Here is a 19,810-nt window from a genome sequence, read left to right as displayed (position 1 = left end):
CCAAAATCTTAAGTCGATAGATTATATCTGATGATCCCCTCAAACTAAGCCAACAGGTAATGTACTGAATTCAACCGAGAAGATGTTCTCTTCATGCCAATGTCACCAAGATAGGATACGACTGGACTCACTGCAGCTAACGATCTTTTAGCTTTCCTATTCCATGAACACTGCTAGTTTCTCACCAATATCGTTGAATGATGTGATCCCCACATGGAACGATGCTCCAGATTATGTGCTTTCCATCATCCGCAAGATCATCAGTGGCGGCATCGGACTATGGATCTTTATGTGAAGCACTGAGCTTGGATCTCTCAGTAAAATAGTCTCCACAAGGTATTCATTGTTCCTACAGCTCTCCTTTGTGCTCTCAGCGAAGAGACTGATGGAAGAGCTATAGTCAGCTCCGCAAGGTACGCATTGAACAGATTCAGATCGAAAACCTTTCAAGAGTGGAATCCATGGTACGTTCATAAACAGGTAAGAATTGCTTCACTGAATCCCAAATGTACTCTCGTCATCTCCACTTTCTAGCTATTGTTGAGCTTTCATGTGAATCATGCGGGTTGGTGGGTGGACGATCATCTACGACGGACTGACCTTTGTCACCGTCGGCGGTGCCAGCCACAAAGTTCCCCTTTTCGCTCCCAGATAAGCGCAGCGGCTCATCCATCACTTCTTGTATAACCAGCATTTGCCTTCTCCATTCTGGCAGTTGATGGTGTTAGCTTATGTTTCACGTTTCAGAACCAGGTGTTTGATGAAATTCCAAGTGAACAAAAAGTGCAAGTTGTGGGATTATGCATGAGAATTCTTTGGTTGCTTTGTTCTGCAGCAGCAGGAAATGGAAATGAAGAGTTTTTGATTGAATTAAAATCCTGCTTTCGATTGTTTTATTTCTCAGCTCAAGCTTCATATTGGTCTTTTAAATATCGTACACTTTTGGGGTGCATTGTCCACTCGAGAAAGCAGCGTCTTTGGGCTTGCCGTGATTCGAGGATTTTGGTGGTTACCGCTGGGTCCCCCATGTGGGATCATCTTTTTCCTCCAGTGACAGGATAGGTAGGCACGAGGGGAACGCGTGAGGTAGGGGACTTGAATCAGTCATCTCGCGGAATATATTCTCGCACTGGTACACCGAAGAGAGAGAGAGAGAGAGAGAGAGAGAAGAGGGAAAGGAAGAGGCGCGGGCGGTGGTGGTCGCGGGAGACGCAAGTATGTCGTACCTCCTGCCGCACCTCCATTCTGGGTGGGCCGTGGATCAGGCGATCCTGGCTGAGGAAGAGCGCCTCGTCGTCATCCGCTTCGGCCACGACTGGGACGAGACGTGCATGCAGGTGACTCGCCTCTGCTTTTTTATTCTCCCGATCTGGCTTCTTTTCATATCTTACTTTGTTCTTGATTGGATTTCGCTATCGATTTAGGGTTTTGCAGGCTAGATTCTTTGTTTTGTCTAGTATTTTTGCTGAATCCACATAAAGGTAATATCTTTTTGATGGACTAAGACTTACCCTAATTAGCATTAACTCGGCCGTCATTGATTTTGATTATCTGAGTATTAAATTCAAATTGATTAGAAGTCGATATGCGCACGCTCTCTTCAATTTATCAAACTCCAACCGATTAGAATCCAAATTTTGTGTTGGAATTACTCACATGAGCTGGAGTTTTATGTTTATGTGTGAGATTATATCTCGCAGAAAGTTCTTTAGTATGCTTTTGCTAGATAAGATCAGTTTACAACCACTTATGTATTATGATCTCTGATTACTTGTCCATAAGTCAAAACAAGTAGAAATTGAACCTGTGAAGGAAAGTACGTGGACAGACAGAAGAAGTGATATGATGTTCCCATATAGGATTTTTTTTATGATTACCCTCTTGGATTTCACGATATTTGAGAATATATCCTCGTGCTGCCTTCTGGCATCAACGCGAGTAAGCTATTGGACTTGCACTGTCAAATTCTCTTCAGATTTATATATTACAAGGAGTTCTTGCTAATCCAGCTGAAAGACATGTAAGATATTATTGATTCCGTCAATTCCAAAGAGCAAATTCATGCCCACAATTCCTCTTATTCAAAAGTAGGAATTTCATGAACTGCAAATGGGAAGGATGTTATTTGACTTGGTGCACTCAGATTAATAAGTCAGCCATCTCTTTGATCTCTGTTAGCTTGTTGGTGTGTATTGGTGTCTTAGTGAAACAGACAGCAAAGGTCCAGATCAAATCCATTAATTTTTAGTCTGAATTGGAATTATAGGGATAATAGCTGCAAATATATATCCTAAGTTCAAATAATATCCATAGAAAACAGATCAAGAGATATGACAGAGAGTAGGAAAGAGATTAAACAGAACAATCGAGTACCAAAACCTTTTGCCATTGTCAAAGTCCCTTACAGATCTCTTCCATCTGCAGTCAGATAGCTCCAGTTAGAACTCTTAGACAGTAAGACTTTGAAAACCTAACAACTATTATGTTATGGATTTACTTGATCTTAACTTGGTATAATAAGTATCATTATCATTCTCTTATCGAAAAGTGACAGGTGAACTGCTGAACTGAGTTTCTTAACTTGAGTCCTAAGATTCATTGACCTGGAAAACAAATAGGACCGCTGAAGTCATTTTAGAAATAGTCTGATTGTTTTTGTTTCCAACTTTAGTATCAGTCATATTTGAAATACTAACTGATTAATTCTCTTTTTAACCCTACTCAAATCATAACATGACCCAAATTTCAATCTATATGCTTCTTTATTAGCCATCTAGGCCTGAGGATGAGATGCACCAATTCACTAATACAATCTGTGAATTTTGATGAGGGATAAAATGGAAAAGACATTTAGGTTTCTGTAGATCTGATATGAAATACTTGAAGAATTACAGAAATATATACAATCTTATCCAGAAAAGAATCTATTATCATAATTGTGAACCTTCAATGGTAAATTTCTCAATCAAGGGGTTCATTTTAGTAATTGAATTATGACTTTAATCCTTATTTATTTTGTTCTTCTGATATTGGATTTTCTACAGTTTCAGTAGGACATTATGTGTTGATTACGCAACAAAAGTGGGTTGGTAGATGCAACTATTCTAGGCACTTAGCGCAAGCATTAAGCCAGTTAGACCTGTTGCTCTAGGCAATTTCTTCCTACTAATTAAATGACGGCATCATGATAACAGTTGTCTGCATTAGAGCCGTGGTGACAATTGATGGTTCATGGATCCCATTAGTCCAACTTGTCATTTTACTTATCCATGGCCAGAGTTAAGATTGGAATATGACGTATAATCTGATGGAGCTAGTTAATGCCAAGTTAAATTTTTTTTCTTTTCAAAAGGAAAAGCTAGATTTTATTACTCAAGAAACCTCATATAGTCATATCCTCTTCTATCAGAGGAGACCGAAGCCTCCAATTTATGAGTAAAGATATTACACCACAAATTCCTACAACAATTGATTCACCTGAAATTAGCTAACCAGTTCATAGCCGAATTTTGTTCCTGATAAATGTGCAATACCCTCTGGTCCACAAACAACTCCAACAAATAAAATACATCTGAAATAATGCTAGCGATGGCCCAAGGTGGGGTTTCTTCATTAGATGTATCAAAGCAGCAACATCACTCTCAGTGTGAATCTTTTATGTGCTCGTATTCCAAGCCTCAAATAATCCATCTTGTATAGCCATAGCTTCAATGTGTAGGTTGGATCTGTCCTAGATACCTTTGCAACCTGCAAAAACAGCAGTCCCCCATATAAGTTCTTAAAATACAACCAACACCAGCCTCTTGCCCTTGGTGCCCAGATCCATCCATCAGTGTTAAAATAGAACCAACACCACCCTCTAAGCTAGATTTTGAAAATAGTTAGTTTTTATGCAATCTAAAAGTGTTGCAATTTAATTTTCTCATCATATAAACTCCTGGGAAGTTAACCTCCAGCTGACCTATATATGAAGCAACCCACAAGTAGGTCAGCCACAATTTGGTCATAGTATTTGTAAAGGTTGCAGGGATCAATCAGTCCTGCCGTACTACTTGAAACTCGGGGCTGGACGGAGTTTAAGATTAATATGGTATACGAAATCAATCAGGGATTGAATCTCTAAAGACCATATGGTTAGGTTGTTTTCTTTTACTTAATCAAAGTGATTTAATGAATAACTCATGTTGAAAGAATCTGCCTATTGGATCAATCCTCGGTCACCTGTTTTATTAAGCTGAATGGCTTCATGTGATTAGATGAGTTGCCAACCAAAATTAAGGATTAACTGGATTAACTTGACTTTCTGTTGGTTACTTTAATGTATATAAGTCGATATAACTAACAGAAATCAAGAAAGTGGAATCCCCAAGCTTACCAAGTACATGACCAACTTATAATCTAGGAACAAAATCCACATGTAGGTGAGAATTAAAGGTTTCACAAAATTGATCAAAATATAATGGTTTTAACTTCATAAGCAAATTGAGTTGGATTAATCTAGTTAGTTTTATTTTTAAGTGATGAGATCCCAATTTTAAGGAAAGAAACAAAATGCTTTGTATTTTTACCAGATTTTAGAGTTTCCATGCATGTACAATGTTAAATAGCCTCTGTTTGCATGTAATTCTAGTATACATAGGGAAATAGAAACTAAATGTCGTACATGGGTTTTCATTAGATATATCCATGAGTTATGATATTGATAACAACATATGTTAAATTTATTCAACTTTTAATATGCTTGCTCATTTTTATGTTTTGTACATTTCTTATCTAAAATCAATGAGTGCTGCATGATACTTTTCGAAAATGACACATCTTGCAAGTGTCATATAACTTTTTCCTTTAGCTTTTTCCATTTTTTTTCGATCTGTTTAAAATTTTTTGTACTTTATTTTCTAGCTGTTTGAATTGTTATGATTTATAATCTTTTTGTAACTTTTTATAATCTTTTTCCACTAAAGCTCTTAATCTTTGGATTTTGACCGCCAAAACCTTCATGTGAAAGGCTAGAATCATTCATGTTTTAATGTCTTTCATTTAAATCTGATACTTGGTTAGAAATTTTAGAGTTAGATCAATAATTTTTAATATTTAGTATGACAAAAGGTTTAATAAATGATGAAATTGAAAAAGTCAATATTACCCTAAGTCATAGATAATGTAAGATTTATTAGGCGCAATATTGGAAAAGGGTTTCTCTACTTGAGAGGATTCTTGCAACGGACCCCACTTTTTTCACCTTGAACATGTGGAGCTATCATCGTCGGTGGCGGTGGCTCATCCTCATTGAGATAAGGAAATCCCAAGTTTAGACACGGTGGCTGCTCATCCTTGCCATTGGGGGAGCTACCTTGAGTCTGACCTTATCACCCTCATGTTAGCCTAATCCATGGACATTCGGTCGGATCAGTCTGGTCCCTAGTTCCAGGGCATGACACTTATAGAACTTTGCATGCTCGTTTAAAGATCCAGAACGTCAATGTGTTTTTGTTAATTCTTAAAACAATTCCTTTTTCCTTTTTTTTTTTTTCAAAGCTCACTGAGTTTAGTAAGAGGTTTGTGTCAGATTTTTAATTTGACTTGGACCTAAAAGGCTTACACAAAGTATCAAGATTCATGTTTGCCCTTGCGATATTGATAATTTCCTACATATATCAAAATATTATGAGACGTTATATTAATTAAATGAATTTTGTGCATAATTCATAATGCTTTTGGAGGTATATACAACACCTATGTTGTTATGGGATACACTATTTTTCAAACTTTGTGGTAGATACAGGTATGAAACTGCTGCTTTTTTGCCATGTTTCTGTGGAATTTATTTTGGCTGATATGTCGGCTGCAGATGGATGAGGTGTTGGCATCTGTTGCGGAGACCATCAAGAATTTTGCTGTGATATACCTGGTTGACATCACTGAGGTGCCAGACTTCAATACCATGTATGAGCTGTATGATCCATCAACCGTGATGTTTTTCTTCAGGAACAAGCATATCATGATTGATCTTGGGACGGGAAACAATAATAAGATCAATTGGGCCCTCAAGGATAAGCAGGAGTTTATCGATATCGTGGAAACCATCTATAGGGGGGCAAGGAAAGGTCGTGGTCTGGTGATTGCTCCAAAGGACTACTCCACCAAGTATCGCTACTAGTGAAATGAGCTTGTGTCATTGACTCATCTCAATAGCAGCTTGAACCGTTACATGTACCTAAAGATGGCATGGGGTAATGCTTGTGTGATCGATACGGGTGTCTAGCACCAACAACTTGGCTTGATCCTGCTTCTAAAAGAACTGTCTCTTGTTGATTCAATCGGTAAATGAATGACGGATCCACGAAAATTAGTTCCCTTGTGGATCTGACTTCATATTCTTGAAGCTGTCTCTTCTTCCTGCTGATGCCCTCTTCTGCTCACCCCAGTTATCATCTCGTGTGCTCTTTGCTTATTAACTCTTATTAGCTGATCCTTCTCTGCTGTGATTATGATTGGATAGCACTTGATAGGAAGATGTCTTCAGGTATACAGACGAGTATCTATGAATCCCTTGTGATTTGTAGCCTGTACAGGACTTTTGGTCGTGTAATGTGAACTTATTTTTCGTCCAAAATCTTTAAACATCACCATTACCATAAGAAAAGAAGCTTCCCAAGGTTCTAAGCTTCTCTATTCTACAAGATCTCCCATTAAAGTGAGTCAAACAAAAAAAGGGTAATCCATACCGTCTTTTGATCATGGTTGGTGGAGGTGTCGGAATCATGGTCGGTGGAGAAGGTGTCGGAATCATGGTTGGTGGAGACGGCGAGGGAGGAGCCGGAAAACTGGAATCCATACATCCCACCCGATTCATGTATCTCAAGCTCCAGGTCGAGTCCCTCATCTCCCAACCCGATGAGGATGACTTCGGTCCTCGTATTACTTGGTCGTCATCAGGACGAAGGGGCGTTGATGGCGGTAAGGAGAGAGAGAGAGAGAGCAGCGTTGAGATGGCCACGAGATGTGCCGCCGAGGCGTGTCTCAGGAGGATTCAATACAGCTTGTTATGTTAGCTGAAGCACAGCTTATTAAGGTGCCACAGCAGCAGCTACTCGACGTTTACGTGCACACATGCAAATGGAAACGGAAGTAAATTTCGTTTTAAAAAATAGTTGAGATATTTTGTGATTTTAAAAAAAGTTAAAAATAAAAATAATATTACAATAAGCGTAGGTCGAATAACCAATCTTCATATCTTTATCTTAACACTCTCCCAACTGAGCTATCTTCACTGTTGTTTAATAAAAATAAAAATTAGTATTTTTAATAATAATTATATTTCCGATCGATAAAAATAAAATTAAAATTAAAAATAAACGATATTTTTTCCTAAAATCTTGCGGTGAGCGTGGATCGAACACGCGACCTTCAGATCTTCAGTCTGACGCTCTCCCAACTGAGCTATCCCCGCTGTTGTTTAATGTTGTTATATTAGTATATATAAAGAATAATAATACGTCGTCTTACTTCTAATCTTTTTGCTTTGATGCTGAGATTGCCTGCTACTGCAAGTGCTTAAAGGATCTCTCACAGCTATCTGTATATACTTCTGCTTCGGTTTGCTAGAATTCTCACAAAAGCATTTAGTAGTAGTTTATTACGTACGTTGCATGAATCTATATAGCATACAGTGATATAAAATACTTGGAATTACTTTGTAAGGCAACATAACTAAGTCTCCTTCACGAGAAGTTAGTTTGATGGATCTGTTCACCCTGATTTAAGTTGGAAGGTGATTTGCATCTTAAGTAGCTCCCTAAGATCAAAAATTTTTTTTTTTTTTTTGTATGTTTCAAACATTATCCATTGTTAATAAAATGTTTGTCATCCTTTTTTAAGACTCGCTTTCGATTATTATTATTATTATTATTATTATTATTATTATTATTATTATTATTATTATTATTATTATTATTATTATTATTATTATTATTATTATTATTATTATTTTGTCCAATCTTTTTTAAGTTCACTTCAACATATGCTTAAATTTCGATTTCAACTTCAGGCGATTGGACTAAGGAAGGCAGATTCCTCGATAACTCCTCTAGTACTTTACTATTAGCACTATTACCATCTCCTTTTAGTTTCTTATGAAACAATCACAATATGCCAAATATCAGGAGAGATGTTCCAAATGCAAGCCAACATCTGAGGGCTTGGTTGAAGCTACAAAAGTTGGCTAGATAAGCAACACTACTACTAGTCTTGAATTTGATCCCATTTATTTCCCCTTGTGCCCCTGCAGGTTCAGGTTTATTTATGTTTTCTCATCAAGGATGCTGGAAATGTGGCCTTATGGTTGAGAGGTGTCTGTAGTAGAATCCCATGCTCTCCTTGAAGGGGGCTTAAAGCAACTGATTCATTACACTTTTCCTCTTTCCATATTCGCTCTGGTTCGCAGGCTCTCCATTTTGGTATGATGCTTCTCTTACTATTCCTGCCTGTTTGGGCTTCAACCTTCTTGATGAGAGTTTCTCTGATTTCTTCCCTGTCCATTTTATAAGGTCACTCTTGTGCTTGAATCCACGTCCAACATCAATCCCTATATGAAATTTACTTGAGACCCACCATCAGTGCTCTTCCGTCTTTCCTGCTCATAGAGGCTCCATGTTTCATCTCGATGTTGGATTACTCAGCATCGACTCCCGACCCTTCCATGGTGGATTCACTCACCAAGAAACTCATCACATCTGACTCCATGGATGCTGATCTGTGCAAGCAGTGGCATACGGCATGGAATCAGAATCTCATCGTACGCTTACGTTGAATCGCGATGGACAGAGACATGAAAGCTTCGATCAAGTAAGAACAGGTGGTTGATCCATCACAACGTATTTACAAGTAATCGATGTTTGATTCTCAGTTGAGTGTTGACTCTCAACAGTGATCCCTCGTTACTTCTTCCATCTCATTTTTGGATGCAAGTATTTGACGTAGAACACCCGCCGACAAGGAAAAGTTTATTTGATTCACAGCCTTCTCGTGTCCATGCAAAAGTTGCCGCGATTCGATTACGCTCGCTTGGCAGAAGACGTTACCACTGAGAAGCTTTTAGAACACTCGTGCTCGCGGATAAGGTGATGAGTCGAAGACAATATATACGAACGATCGTAAATGAGAGTAGATTTATGCTTCGATATGGATTATGATCTCACATTGATAACTGACAATTTCTTCTCTCTCCGATTTGTTTGTTAGTCAACCCAGATTCCAATTTACCATATCAGACCCAATATAAAGGTAGGTAGCAATACATACATACATACATACATAACAATTTGTTTGATATGCTCAATGTCCCATTCATAAAGGTAGGTAACAATACATACATACATACATACATACATATAGTCCCTTAAGCTCCAATTCTACTGTTACAACTATACAATTTAGCAAAATCCTATGATTCAAAATAATAATAATAATAATAATAATAATAATAATAATAATAATAATAATAATAATAATCATAATAATAAAGAAGGAAACGAAAAAAGGAAAGAAAAGGATCCTGATGGGCTGAAGCACATCTCAAAAAAATTAGCCAACAGTAGTCCTGTTTCATCCATATCCAAAATGATATGAATCTACTATTGTGGTTCATGCCAAAACTCAAGTCATCAAAGCAGCTAAATAACCATCAAAGATCTTCCACTGTAAGAAGAGTTGCATGAGAACTAGTTTGATCTTTCTCCAAAAGCAGTTGAAACCATCTTCCTCTTCTCCTGTGATAAAACATTTCCAATGCAGATGGTGCAATTAACATTACAAGTGATGCATGAATGGCTAATATGACTAGCAATAATATGGCTATAGTGATGATGTTGAAAGAACAAAACATGATTAAGATGAGAAAATACTGAAAAATACTTCCTAGCCAAATATGGGGTATGGTACATTACCACATGATTATTAACCATTGCTTGATTATCTTCTTTAGATACAAACTACTATCAAAGGATACCATGTTTGATGTCAGTTGGCATGTCTCCAAGTTAGCCTATGCTTGCCTTAGTGAAATGGAATGGTGAAAGGATATCGGTATTCTCCACAAATAAAGAGTGGACAAAACCTAAAAACTATGTTTTCTTCATTTGATTGTCATCATATATCACTTCTAAATGCAAGGTCAGCGATTGCTTCATCATGATTACACCTAGTCATAGAGGCAACTGGACCTTTGAACTTTGTAAAGGAACATGAATTGCCAATTGGAAAGGCAAGAACCCTGCAGGGAAGGGCTATTTACATATATGGAAAAAAATTTCAGAATATCATAATTTATGATATTAGCCAATAGTACTATTTTAACCATTTTCAACTATATGAAATTTTAGATTGAATAGGTCTGGCCATAATTAAGTCTATGACTAAAGCAGGTAACAACAACCAGATAATGAAGTCTGTAACTGTTTTCCAGAGTTCAAAACCTATGATTAAGGATCCCACAAGAATACCATAGTGATCCAACCATAAGATGTTACAAAAAGAGCAATGTCACATAAAAAGTTACCTGAAGAGCTAATATTCGACTGTATCTTTAATAGTTATTCAGAAAACAGTCACAGAACGACTCTGCCCAATTATATGTGCTCGGTCAACTGCTTGATCTTCAGTAGTTGGATTCCACCAAAGATCAAGAAAGAATCACATGACAAGCAGCCACCATATTCATGCCAAGATTCCTGCTTCAAGTGACATGAGCATAACAGTTACCTGAAGAACAATACTAATGTTTATTCTCAAAAAAGAAAAAAGAGAAGACAATTAATAACTTGAAAAAAATTAAAGCACAAACTAAAAGCAACCACAGGTACAGAAAAATTTTACAAATTTATTTTATTATCGAACCTCCGGGTCAGTGTTGAAGTCTTTCACAGCCTTATCTCGTAACATAACATGAGAGGCATTGTCCCATCTAGCCTTGTATACTGTACAAGACATTCATTCAATGAAAGCTCAAGTAAGTCTGGCATGCTGGTCCACTGGGAGAAAACAATCGCCTTGGCTGGCATGTCCGAATTTGAGTTTAACAGAGTGGAAGTATGATTCAGAGCATTGGCATCGGACTTGGAACCACATATCATAAGATTATGTGCTTCAGAACTAGAGCCGATCTAATTTTGGAAGAGATGTAACAACTATGGACAATCGATCCATCATCAAACGAACAACTAGTCGAAGCTTCATCATCAAAATTGTCAGAAATACAACTTTTTAATGTACTTGGGGAGAAAATGGAATCAGTACCACGTACATCTCGACATCCAGATGCAGGACACAAGTTCTCATCATCAGTTGAACGCTCAGATATACACTGATAGCAGAAAACATGCCCACACATTGCCACAACAGCATCCTCTTGTGGGTCCTACATAAGCATCATGTGATTAGATTTCCAGGACAACTAGAAAAAAAATCAATTAAACATGTAAAAAAGGCTGCAGTTTTTTTCTTTTCCTTTTTTTGGTAAGGCTGCATATGTTGACCTAATGGGAGCCTTGATGCTTATACTTGCCACCAGGATATGAAATCATGAAAACACAATACGACACAAATTACCAGCAGCATAGATGTGTTTGTTAAATTGATTATGAAACATAATTCATTGTCATTAAAAATTTGACTTGGTACTAATATCATGATATTTGATGCACTAAACACAGGCAGCATACATAAACTGAATCCGTCAGAAAGTCAGAAAAGACAAAGCAACGAATCAAGCATACATATTGTAGATTATAATATAAACACTGTACAGCAACCAATTCAAACTCACAATAAAAAACCTTTATGCAAGTCTAGTTGGAAGGAGCTAATGATACGAAAGGTAATAAAGCATATATATATATATATATCCGCAAGTGCTCCACAATTCCATGCATGATATATTCTGTAACTCAAATGTCATATATCTTTGTTCATTGTAAATTCTGCAATCTCAGGCATCATGAACACACAAAAGACTTCACAATATAAATCAATTTAACAATCCCACAACAAGAAATGTCCTAAGTTGCTCACAGAAAGCCATCAAAGAAGTCCTCATGCCCTTTCACCTATATTATGCAAAACACCAAATTCTGACACCTGCCTAATCCAAGGAATTCCTAGTCTCTGGTTGTATCAAAGCAAACTAATTTATACCTTTGGAATGAGCAAATATGTAAAAGTTAAACATAACTGACTAGTTTAGCCCCACTTTATATATTACCTCCTGACATGGTTTCAGAGTGAATAAAAAAATCAAACATGACACAACCTGCAGTACCACTAGAGAAGGAAAGGCCAAAGAATAAAACCAGACCGAAGATGATTGAAAGGTATTTCTTTTGATTTTATGCTGGTTTCATGGTTCCTTCCTGTTCTGGCAGTACATTGGTACGCTATGCCAGTCACTTGACAAAGCTCGAACTATCATGCCCTTGTAACTTGATTTCTTTGTCTAGAATAAATTTTTCTGAAATCCTTCGTAAAGCTAGATGATTCTCCATCATTCTCTCCCGGTGGAAAAGAATTCAACCCTGGAGAGTGATATGCAAGGTTTTGGTCCAATAAGTCCGGTACAAAGTCACGAAATTCCTCCTAAGTAATCCAAATGGCATAAAAAGCTCGATGATCACACCACTTGATAAGAAAGTGTTGAGCAATGCTAGTAGCCGACGTGACAAGGTAATCATAAAGAATAACCTCTACATCATCCCTGTGTTGTGAGAGAATCAATGCTTTTGGAGGATTGTCACCTGTAGGAATACAAGTAGACAGTGGAGTCTCAAAAGTACCATAATATAGAGTTAAATCCTCCACATTGAAAACTGGATTAATATTTAAGTCGGAAGGTAAATTGAGCATATATACATTAGATCCCAGTTTTTGGATAATGGGGAAAGGACCAATGGCTCAGGCATGTAACTTTTTGAATGTGTTTTTAGGGAATATCTCAGGGTGAACGCAAACTAAGACATAATAGCCTACTTGAAACTCTTCACTTCTACGATATGCATTAGTAGCAAGTTTATAACTTTCATTATTTAGGGCAAATTTACATTGAATCTCAGCATGCAAATCATGAATATGTTGAGCAAAGGAGTGGACTGGTTATGAGGCATAATAGTCAAATGGAGGGGGTGCAAGATCAATGACATGTTAGATTTTTTGTAAGGGTGGTAGCTCGCTAGGTAATTCTGACAGTATGATATTAGAAAATTTATCTACTAAGGATTTAACCTCAAGAGTTAGGTCAAGAATAGTGCAAGGGCTAGGAATTTCTTTAGCAATGATGATCACATAAGATTTGTTGTCTAGGCTTTCTATTTCAAAAGATTTAGGAGACTTGAGAGTTCCTCATTTATCCTTTTCTAATGGTTTTGCCGATCGAAGGATGATGTTTTTGCCTTTGTATTGAAAGACATAGGTGTTTCTCTTCCATGACTGTGAGCTGCCACCCTTTGTAAGTGAAGTCCCTTGGTGGTTGGGGCTTGTGAAAGAGACTTGGGAGTTTCTAATTTATCCTTCTCTGATGGTTTTGCTGGTCACGGGATAATTGCCTTTGTATTGAAAGACAAGTGTTTTCTCTTCCATGATTGGTAACATCAACGTTATACAACCAAGGTTGACCTAAAAGAATGTGGGCAACATCCATTGGTAAGATGTCACGGTAAATCTCATCCTGGTAATCGCCCATTTTGATTGGTACAAGGCATCTTTCAATCATGGGTAAAGTGGTTCAGTCAACCCAGGCTACTTTTAATTGGGTCGGATATGACTCTACCTTAAGGTTTAGTCTCTTGATAGTAGATTTTGAAACTATGTTCATAGTGCTACCCCCATCTATAATCAATTTACAAGTTCTTTCCCTACTTCGGATAAAAGTATAGAGTATACTTATCCTCTTCTATTCATTAGAATTACTAGCAGCAGAGAGAATAATGCGGACAACATTATTATGGGCATCTTCAATTTCTAGTTCGTTTTCATCACTTGAATAGGCTTCGAGTTCAACTACTTGGTCTGCTTCCTCAATTTGATTATCTGATTCTTATTTTAAGGTAAGCGTATATTGAGGACAACAAAAGGAAATGTGACTTCTATTATAACATTGACATTGGATTAAAGACGAACTATTTTGAGAATCAGTAGTTGAATGAATTGGATGATTCATGGTTGGACTAGGATTGTTGCTAATAGTGGGGATTTTTGACTTGACAGAGCCATTACCTGGAGCAGATTAGGAAATAGTTCTATTGTCGAGAGACTAATAAGATGCTCGACAAATTAGATAAAGTTTGATGTACTTCTCAATCTCAAGGGCTTGTCGGGAAGCTTCCTCCATAGTGCCGGGAGAACTAAGGGAGACTTCCCCTTGGATGTCAAACATCAACCCATCAACAAATCTTTCAACAGTGATGATTTGGTCCTCTTCTATTTTATACCTAAATAAAAGTTCCTCAAATTGGGCTAAATACTCGGCCACACTAGAATTCAAACTATTTAAGGTTTAACCATTGTTCAACTAGTTGGCTTCGAAAGTAGGTTGGTAAATATTTTTCTTAAGTTTTTGTTTCATGACTTCCCATTGAGTGACGGGCAGCTCTCAATGGTGTTCGAGAGTCGAGACTACATTGGACATGTTGCCAATAATTCTAAGCGGATCCTACTAGTTTCATTTTTGCAAATCACATGTTCAATATCAATCATTCCATACCACTCAAAGTAGTCTTCCATGTTGTCCAACACATCCATTTTGACTCTTCTAGCCATTTTTGCTAGATTGTCAACAAACCGAACTCATTGGCCCATTACTCGGGTTTGTGGAATTCTAGTAGGATCTAGGAATTCATTGTTAAGGTCAAAAGCTTAGTTATTAGGAATTGTTGGAGCATGATTGTGAACAGGTGCCCTATAGGTGGATCTAGGAATTGTTCAAACTAGGGCTTGGGGAGTAGGTAAATTTCCTTGAGTTTAAGATATGGATTGTGGAGAATGAATATGTTGCCTAACCAACTCATCAACTTTCTCATTCATCGGTTGTTTTTCAAGATGTTAGAGAGCTCTTAGGATTTGAGTAATTTGGTCACATAACTGGTCCAACATTGTGTTATGATCTGCTAGCTGGGTCCTAAGGGCGTCTACCTCACTCTATTGGTTTAGAAATTCATCAAGGTATGTAATACCGTACCGTACTGGTGTTTCGAGGTTGGCTCGGTACAGTACCGACGTACCGAACGGTACACCAGGGCTTACCGAGCGATTTCCTCTTACTGTAGCACTGTAGCATGGTTTGTCCGGTAGCGGGTGGTCCGCATACCGGTATGCCGTCGAATCGGTACGTACCGTCCGGTACCATTCGAAATTGCATACCATGATGCTATCGACAAATTACCTTTTGGTAATGAATGCATAAGGCGGAATTGTAATGTTTCAGATGGTTCTTACTTTTTTTCATCACTTTTTATTTTTATTATTTTTTTGGATAATTTTTTAGGGTTCAAATTTTAGTGATACTGAAGTTATAGCTAAAGGGGAGAGAGAGGATAATAAATTAAAAAAAAGGAGAAAATGGGGGGAGAAGCAATGAAAACCATGATCTAATGAAATATATGATTTTTCTTTTTGACATTAAGAACTATATGGTCCACCAATTGCATAGGGACAATCACTTCAAAGTATAACTCCACATGCAAAGGGCTGACATCGGAAATACAAGGATCTTTTAGTGTTAGTTGAAGCTTTTGCTACTTAGTTGGAACCCAATGGGGTACAGGGCAAGTTTCTTGATGGGCTCTAATATCAAATTGATATAAAACAAAGTAAGGAAGTAGAGAGAAAGAGAGGGGAAGAGAAAGAAATAGAAGTGTAAGATAAGAGTTTAAAGAGGAGAGAAAGAGAGGAATAAGATTAGAGATTATAGAGGAGAGAAAGAAAAGAGTCGGATTAGAGATTAGAGAGGAGAGAGAGAGACTAGAAGAGAGAAGATACAATTCTTTTCATTCAAATCTAAAGTATTTGATCCATTAATAAGTTGAGGAGCTATGGTACAAAGATAATGATTCCCAAAAGTAATCTCCTAGGGAATTAGTATACAATTTAGAAATCCAAAATATGACTTGTGTGATACCTAAATAATAAATGAGTACACTTAATATAAAAAGAGTCCCTATAAAGATCAAAAGACTTTTTAATTTTTTATACAACTTTTAGAATTTCTAAGTCAACTAATTGATGACTTTTTATTGATTTCTTTGTCTAGAATAATTTTTTCTAAAATCCTTTGTAAAAATAGATGATTTTTCATTACTAAGAAGAAAAGTGCAAAAGAAGCCTGTAACACGAGATCACTTACACTGCACACAGCACAAATGGCTAAAGAACCTTCCAACTGATTAAGTAGATTGATCATCTATCTCCCTAGGAAATTGCCTTGCCATATCAAACGAATATTTTGCAGGTCCGAGTTAAATCCTTCGACAAGAAGGGGATGATCACAAGCCTGCTGAAGTCGCAAAAGCAATAACAAAATGCTCGCATAGTTTTGTTTCAAGGTCCCAGCAGCAGCATATGCCTGTCAACAGTCTCAACTTAATAAGTTGCACATACTTATAATGTAAGGAACAATTAATACCAAAGGGCAACAAAAAAATTTTCACCAAGCGGAATATAGTTTTTTGCTACAATCTATGTATGAAATGTTGTTTTATCTATTAGAAAGGTGAATTGGTATATTTTAGATCAAAAAGGAGGAAGATATGAACTTCATGGTGGTTGTTAGGATGAACAAAAGCAACAAAAAGTTTTTCACCAAGCAAAACATAATTGTTTGCTTCAAATGATGTTTTATCTATTAGAAAGGTGAGAAAATATGATCAAAAAGGAGGAAGATATGACCAGGCTAAGTACTTCTCGACATATATTTTTTAAGAAGAAACTATAAGCCCAATTATTTGATTTCAACCAAAAAAAACTTTCCAATTTTAAGAAAATAAAATATGACCTATAAAACAGCATCCTTCAATTGTGGCTTTTATAATGACTCTAACTAAGTCAATTTCTTAAAAGTTCAACAAATCTACAGGCCCAAAGCAGTCAAACAATCATTTGCTTCCAGTTTCATCAGTGTGTGTATGTATTCAAATTAACTACAAAGACCTGTCAAAACTTTTTTAACCATGTAAAAATTCTACACTTAAAATTACTTGGATTTGGATTCCAAAGGGCATTTGATGCATGACCAAGGAAACAAGAAGGAGATTCCCCTTTCATGGTTGTTGAAGAATCAAAATATGTTATAATTAAATTTTAAACCAGTCTAGTATGATTTAGGATTGTTATCCCGCTCTAAAGTCTAAACAACATTAAAAATTATAGGATACAAGACAGTATCTGCTATTTAGCATGTTACAATTATGTAGGAAAAATACAGGTGCTTGAGAAATAATATTCAATAAGCCAAGAACCAAAATCAAATTACAATGAAACAGGAACAAATAACTGGATTTTACATTTTGTTAAAAAATGGAAGCATGCACAACTTGTGCATGTACAGTTTACCTAGCATTTGTAAATGTTTACTAATAGAACTTAACGATGTCCTTGTGATTTAAATTAGGACAAATTTATTTTCATAGTACATTACTGATACAAGTCAATTATGTGTGTGACCTGATGTTTTTTTGGGATATATTCACTTTTAACTTTTCTCACTGTCAGGTTCAAAACTAAACTTAGCAGAACAGAAACATTTTATTTTCAGCTCACACGTGAAAAGAGGACCAACCAACACACCATTTTTTTTTCATTACTTAATGCAAATGCACTCAAAATATATAAAACGCAGCAGAAAGCTATCTTGTTTGTCTACAAATTTAAAGTTGGCATATTATAGCCCGACCATCAAAAGCAAATCATATTCTCTTTTACTGAAACCTCAACAGTATATAGTCCGGAAAATAACTTTTTCCTATTGAGTAAACATGACAATAGCCGAACTTTCTATATGGTAAACACCTTGAACTGTTGGCATGAATCCACCTCCGGATTTAAATAAAATTCTCATTCCTCCTGAGAAAAATCTATCTTTTTCAGGCAAATTGATTTTGGAGGTAACTTAAGAATCTGCTCCCCGTCAATAAGTGTGCCTGCCAGAAACAGTTGGCAGCAGGTCAATATCGAAAAGACACAGTGGTCCAACACAAAATAATATACTTAGATAACCTATTTTTATTCTTTCAGGGCGACGAAAAGGTAAAATATCATCCACACTCATTTTATTGAAAATTTAAAAGGCTTATAAAAAAAAAAAAAAAAAAGGGAAAAAGAAGGCTACGAAAGAAAAACATGGTTTACATTAAAGGAAAAACTACAAAACACAACTATTAAGGCAATTTTACCACTGTAAAATGGCAAAAGAGATGCTTCACAGAATAACAGAAAACAGAATGATGACTTGATTGTGCACACATGTTCAACTTAAAGAACAATTAGCACAAAAATATTGTAATATCGTTCCCAAAAATTAAACGAAACTTGATTTAGAGTACAACAGAATTATGTAAACAACTCTTGATGGTACAAAAGCCTATATACTTTTTTACGCTCTATGGTTAACTGCTTCTGTGAAGTATCCCAATAAGCCAAATTTGCTCCTGGAAAGGAAAAGGTTTTTTTGACGATATATTTTTGCGTCAATGCATCATCTTGGTTAAAACTTGTGTTGAGCATAAACTTGAGTTCTGTGATTCTTTATGGTTTGAAATTCATCTAATATATAACTCTAAACCACCTGACTCTAGCAAGAAGGCCACTGTCAACATCGAGATGTGAACCTTTTGATCTTTTCCCTCCTTTCTTCACCTTGTTCTGTCCACTGGTTGTCCGCCTCCTTTTCTTGTTCGATGAGAACTCTGAAGATAACTCTAGTCTGATGCCATAAATGGTCCATCACGACATCCTACCGAATGACTATTTTTCGGGTTGACTTGTGTTTGAAGGTCCTCAGTCTCAAGTTAACCCAATCCCTGGTTGAGGCGTGACACTAAAGGAACTTTGGATGCTTGTTTAAAGATCCAAAAAAAAGTCAATGTGATTTTGTTAATTCTTAAAACTCCTTTTTTTTTTCTTCTTCTTAAGCTCACTGAGATGTGTCAGATTTTTAATTTAACTTGCACAAAGTATCAAGATTCATGTTTGCCCTTGCAACATTGATAATTTCCTACGTATATTGAAATATTCTGAGTTTTGTGTAGACTACTTTGGTTGGGGGGGGGGGAGGGCGGGGGCGTATATACAACACCTATGTTGTTATGGGATATTTCGAAACTTTGCGTGGATACAGATAGATGAAACTACTGCTTTTCTGCCATCTTTCTGTGGAACTTATTTTTGGCTGATATTTTAGCGTGTTGGATGTTTCTCGTTGATTCATTCGGTAAATGAACGATGGATCCGCAAAAATTTGTTCTCTTATCTTATGGATCTGACTCAAAAAAAGTATTCCTGGAGCTGTCTCTTCTCTCTGCTGATGCCCTCTTCTGCTCATACCAATCGTCATGTCGTCTGCTCTTTGCTCGAATCTTGTTAGCTGATCCTTATCTGCCACGGTTAATGAGATCCCTCGTGATGTGTAATCTGTACAGGACTTTGGCTGTGTAATGTGAACTTGTTTTTCGTCCAAAAACTTTAAACGTCACCATTACCATAAGAACGAACACAAGTTTGCCAAGGATCTAAGCTTCTCTATTCTACAATTTCTCCCGTTAAAAGTGAGAAA

The 19,810-nt window shown here is 36.7% G+C and overlaps 1 protein-coding gene, 1 non-coding gene and 1 pseudogene across 2 annotated transcripts; 1 reads left to right on the top strand and 2 right to left on the bottom strand.

The window, feature by feature from the left end:
• The first annotated feature begins 1,146 nt into the window (after positions 1-1,146).
• LOC135612532 (thioredoxin-like protein YLS8) lies at positions 1,147-6,381 on the top strand. Its single transcript, XM_065108938.1, has 2 exons — positions 1,147-1,337; positions 5,852-6,381. The coding sequence occupies exons 1-2, from the start codon at positions 1,218-1,220 to the stop codon at positions 6,158-6,160; spliced, it is 429 nt and encodes a 142-aa protein (XP_064965010.1). The 5' UTR covers positions 1,147-1,217; the 3' UTR covers positions 6,161-6,381.
• A 999-nt stretch (positions 6,382-7,380) lies between these two features.
• Positions 7,381-7,453, bottom strand: TRNAF-GAA (transfer RNA phenylalanine (anticodon GAA)). Its single transcript has one exon. It is a non-coding gene; the product is annotated as a tRNA-Phe (tRNA).
• A 937-nt stretch (positions 7,454-8,390) lies between these two features.
• LOC135611531 (helicase-like transcription factor CHR28) lies at positions 8,391-18,982 on the bottom strand (annotated as a pseudogene).
• Between the last annotated feature and the right edge of the window lie 828 nt (positions 18,983-19,810).

The sequence above is a fragment of the Musa acuminata genome, chromosome BXJ2-5 (genome assembly GCF_036884655.1).
Source record: "Musa acuminata AAA Group cultivar baxijiao chromosome BXJ2-5, Cavendish_Baxijiao_AAA, whole genome shotgun sequence".
Lineage (NCBI taxonomy): Eukaryota > Viridiplantae > Streptophyta > Magnoliopsida > Zingiberales > Musaceae > Musa > Musa acuminata.
The sequence above is the reverse complement of the archived record's forward strand: the minus strand, read 5'-3'. Positions and strand labels throughout refer to the sequence as shown.

Coding starts and splice junctions, on each gene's coding strand:
- LOC135612532 (XM_065108938.1), top strand. CDS start 1,218: ATGTCGTACCTCCTGCCGCACCTCCATTCTGGGTGGGCCGTGGATCAG. Junction 1,338..5,851: donor GGGACGAGACGTGCATGCAG/GTGACTCGCCTC, acceptor TGTCGGCTGCAG/ATGGATGAGGTGTTGGCATC.